Consider the following 3879-nt stretch of genomic DNA (forward strand, 5'->3'; position numbering starts at 1 on the left):
TCCTTTCAGGGGTCATTTACTCATTCGCTCCCTCATTCCTTCCTTTCTATCTCGCAGCTGAGCACAACCAAAACCGTAGACGGGAAATCCACCTTCCTCCACATTCTGGCCAAGTCTCTGTGCCAACACTTCCCTGAGCTGCTCAACTTTTCCAGAGACCTCACAACAGTGCCTCTGGCAGCCAAGGGTACGCTGACGTCACAGCTGCAGCGCTCTGTCGCGCTGCTTCACTTCCAAAAGAATCATTTAGCAGCTAAAAGCGGTGAAATGCGAATGTGCGCAGCAGGGCAGGCACACTCGAGTAAAAGCATCATGTCATGGCGATGTCATGTTCAAATGACTGTGTAATGTTTGTCTTTATGAGAACCAGGTTCTTCAAACTGATTTGCCCATTTGGACGCAGTTTTACAATATTTCAACCATGTAGGGTGTTAGTAACGGCTCCCGTGTGTCCTGTGTTCAGTGAACCAGAGGGCCATCACTGCAGAGCTGAGTGACCTCGGCTCCACCATCCTGGACATCAGGAAGGCCTGTCTGAAGATCCCGCCCACCTCCGAGGACCACTTTGCCTCCGTCATGAGCGTACGCTAACCGCTTTCAACATATAATACACATACAATGTAAAGATGAGCTGGGTTATGGAAGAGACTTGATTGCTGACATTTTGTGGCATGGAAGGGACAAGTTTTGGGAAATATGCTTTCTTGAGTTAGATGAGGAGATCAACGTCTTTTTCATGTCGGTACAGTCAATATGAAGCTCGATGCAGAAACCGTTCAGCGTAGCATAGAGACTGAAACGAGGCTCTGTACAAAGTTCTGGAAATCTGCCAACCAGCTCCTCTGAAGCTCACTAACACGTTACATCTTGTTTGTTTCTTTTCTACTAAAGCTGAAGTGTAAAAGCTTCAACTGTCCAAACAAATCAACCAAGATCGAACATTTCAGCCTTTATGTTCGGCGAAGCTTCCTGTCTCTTGACTCCAGCTTCCGACCAATGTATCCTGGCTTTTAGTGCTTAGTATGAGCCCCAAAACACTGGATACTACATGTCCCATAGTGCAGTTCAGTTACATCTTTTGTCAGATCTCCATGCATGGTACATGCACACATCTTTCCACCACCTCTGGTTTGTATAAAGACATTATACTGTGTTCAGTGTAGCTCCTCAAGTAAAAAGACTTTAATGTGTGAGAGTCAGCGCTCTTTAACTGTGTGACCTTTTGCCCCCACAGAGCTTTTTGGAGAACAGCCATCCTGCCATCCAGTCTCTGGAGTCGCTGCAGACCCAAGCGATGGAGGAGTTCTCCAAGGTGGCTTCTTTCTTCGGAGAGGACAGCAAGTCCGCCAACACGGAGTCCTTCTTCGGCCTCTTTGGCGAGTTCATGTGCAAGTTTGAGGTGAGCTAACGAACTGCATTGTTCTCTTACAGCTGTGACACATATATCAGACTCATATTTTAATATATGCAGCTGGTGTTTGACAGATTGAAACCTGCAGAACAATGAGGAGTTTGGCTGGTGGTCCACACAGACTGCAGCAGCCTGCTACGACCTTTTATTCATCATTTTAATGGCATAATGTATTATGGCATTTTTTTTAATGGAATTTCTATGACATACTAAACTATGACATCTTACATTTTTTGACATTTTTATTCTACACTATGATTTGCCAACACTTAGATTATTTATTCATATACTATTTATATTGTTCTTATTCTAAATATGATTATTTTTCACTGAGATCTAGAATATAATACTATAATGACCTTTTTTTTACGTTTTAGTGGCATTTTATATGACATACTATATCTTACACGACTACTATCATCTTTATGGTATACTATAACATGTCATGACATTTATGTTGCATTCTACATCATGACGTCTTCTTTTCCCTCCGTACTATGAAGTGATGAATGACATGCCAGCTGTGAATTGCTTGAGCTGTGAAGTGATGCCGTCTGTGCAATAACAAACTGTGCACCAAATCTGAAAAAAATAACATGTTGAAAAGAGTATAAATCCCGTGTGATTCTGTGTTGTGTCTTGCAGAGAGCGCTCACTGAGACCCAGACTCCAGAAAACCCCAGAAGCCCCAGACTGTCCTCCCCTCTGGCCTGGTGAAGGCAAGAAAAGCGGGCAGACGTCCGGCCAAATCGACAGGCCGGTCGGCTCTGAGTTCACTCTGCTCCCCACAACCAAAGTGCCAAGATCACACCCAGAGACACTCAACCCCGACGGGAACAGAGCGCACGTCTGCTTTAGCAAACAGGATGAGAACACGCTGTATTTATCTGTAGATAAGCACAACAGCTACCGAGTGCTCCGCGTGCTACTTTACTGTTATTTCAGGTGTCCACAGGTCAACCGCACACTGATGACTCGAACCAGTCTTTACATTATTTACATCTTTAATACAAACATTGCATAGTAGATATAGAACAAAGGCACAATAGGGAAACCGTCCATGCACATTTAGATGGCTCCAGTGCATCTTCATGCTGCATTAGAATGAGGTGTAAGTAATAAAAACAACTGGTCTGGATGGTTAGATTACTTGCTATGTTTAATACATGACAATATAAAGTTTATATTTTCTATCAGATCATATTTGAAAATTGTAAAGACTAAGCGTAGATGTAGACTGATGACAGACCGCTCCTCCAGCGGAGCGCTCTGCTTCCCGTACACTAGCAGTAATATCGGAGGGTTTAACTTTACACCGTCACGTTTCCACGTGAAGCAACGTAATGTCCATCTGAATTTGTGAAAAACAAATAGATGGTGTCATTGAAATAGTTCCAAATTGATTCATCTTCGCAATGCTCTCTGAAGTTGGCCTCCATCATTTTCAGTGTAAATGACAAAAACATTAGCCACCGCACTGCTAACCAGTAAAACCAGTGGGCTTCACTGGCTTAGACATATGAGATCATCCACCTTTTGTAGTCGGCCTTTTAGACTCCAGGGCTCACATGCCAACTGGACTCCATCGTGACCATCAGCCACTGAAATCTGTCCGGTCAAAGGGCAACGCTTTGTCATCAGTTGTGATTTTGCCTTCATGGACTTCAAAATGTATTCAATAACATATTTATTTGCCAAACGTCACTCTGAACACCTTCCACAGTGAGGCGACACTAAACTACATCAGCACACGGGGAAATTTGGCTAAAAAAAACATCAGTTTCGTAGAAGGTGTTCTCTTCAGGACAGGCCGGTGAGCAGCTTTATTGTGGCGGGGCTCCTGCCGATGGCCAACGGGCTGAATGGATGAAAGTCAAATGTGCATGTGGAAAAAAAAAAAAACCTACCCTCATTGGTAGTTTCCTGCTTTTCTGGTCGCCGTGACTCATCTAACGTACAGAAAACCTGTAGCTGTGTTGTAATGTTGAAGAACTATTGAGTGTAAATTTACAGTTTTTCGCTATGCACAGCGCGTCATTTCTTTTGTTTTAGTTTATTTTTCTGATTCAAGAGAGTCATCTGGAAATGTACCATTTTATTTATTCTTCATGTGCAGCTTCAGTCGAGACTGATCTCGTAAAATGCAATCCTTGCTGCTCTCGTGTGGTAACAGTGTGTCTTGTCCAAATCCCCTGCATGTTGGTGTGTTAAGGTGTGCAGCAGGTAGCATTTCCCCTCCCTGGATATATTTAGATTTAAAGTAAATACAGTTCTGTTGATCTAGTTGATTATTTTTCCCTTTTATAATAGTTTCATATGTTTTCAGAGAGTTGCTCATGTTTAACGTTTTGTTCAACGCTTTCAAATGAAGGATGTTATAAAGAAATATCGCTTGAAAAAAAAAACAACTGCTGTTATTGGTTGTACACAAACACATAAACCATCCGTAGATTTAAATAGTTTCTTCA

The 3879-nt window shown here is 42.7% G+C and overlaps 1 protein-coding gene across 8 annotated transcripts in view; it reads left to right on the top strand.

Moving 5' to 3' along the window:
* grid2ipb (glutamate receptor, ionotropic, delta 2 (Grid2) interacting protein, b) overlaps positions 1–3750 on the top strand; it is a 37974-nt gene extending 34224 nt beyond the window's left edge. For all 8 annotated transcript variants that reach the window (XM_068582911.1, XM_068582913.1, XM_068582910.1 and 5 more), the window contains 4 exons: positions 58–187; positions 464–582; positions 1235–1399; positions 2057–3750. In XM_068582911.1, the coding sequence (XP_068439012.1) occupies positions 58–187; positions 464–582; positions 1235–1399; positions 2057–2128 (486 nt within the window). In that variant the 3' untranslated portion in view covers positions 2129–3750. The remainder of the gene's footprint in view (positions 1–57; positions 188–463; positions 583–1234; positions 1400–2056) is intronic.
* Positions 3751–3879: the final 129 nt, after the last annotated feature.

The sequence above is a fragment of the Clinocottus analis genome, unplaced genomic scaffold (assembly GCF_023055335.1).
Source record: "Clinocottus analis isolate CAN_PGR_092001 unplaced genomic scaffold, fCliAna1.0.p SCAF_19, whole genome shotgun sequence".
In the NCBI taxonomy this organism is placed as follows: domain Eukaryota; kingdom Metazoa; phylum Chordata; class Actinopteri; order Perciformes; family Cottidae; genus Clinocottus; species Clinocottus analis.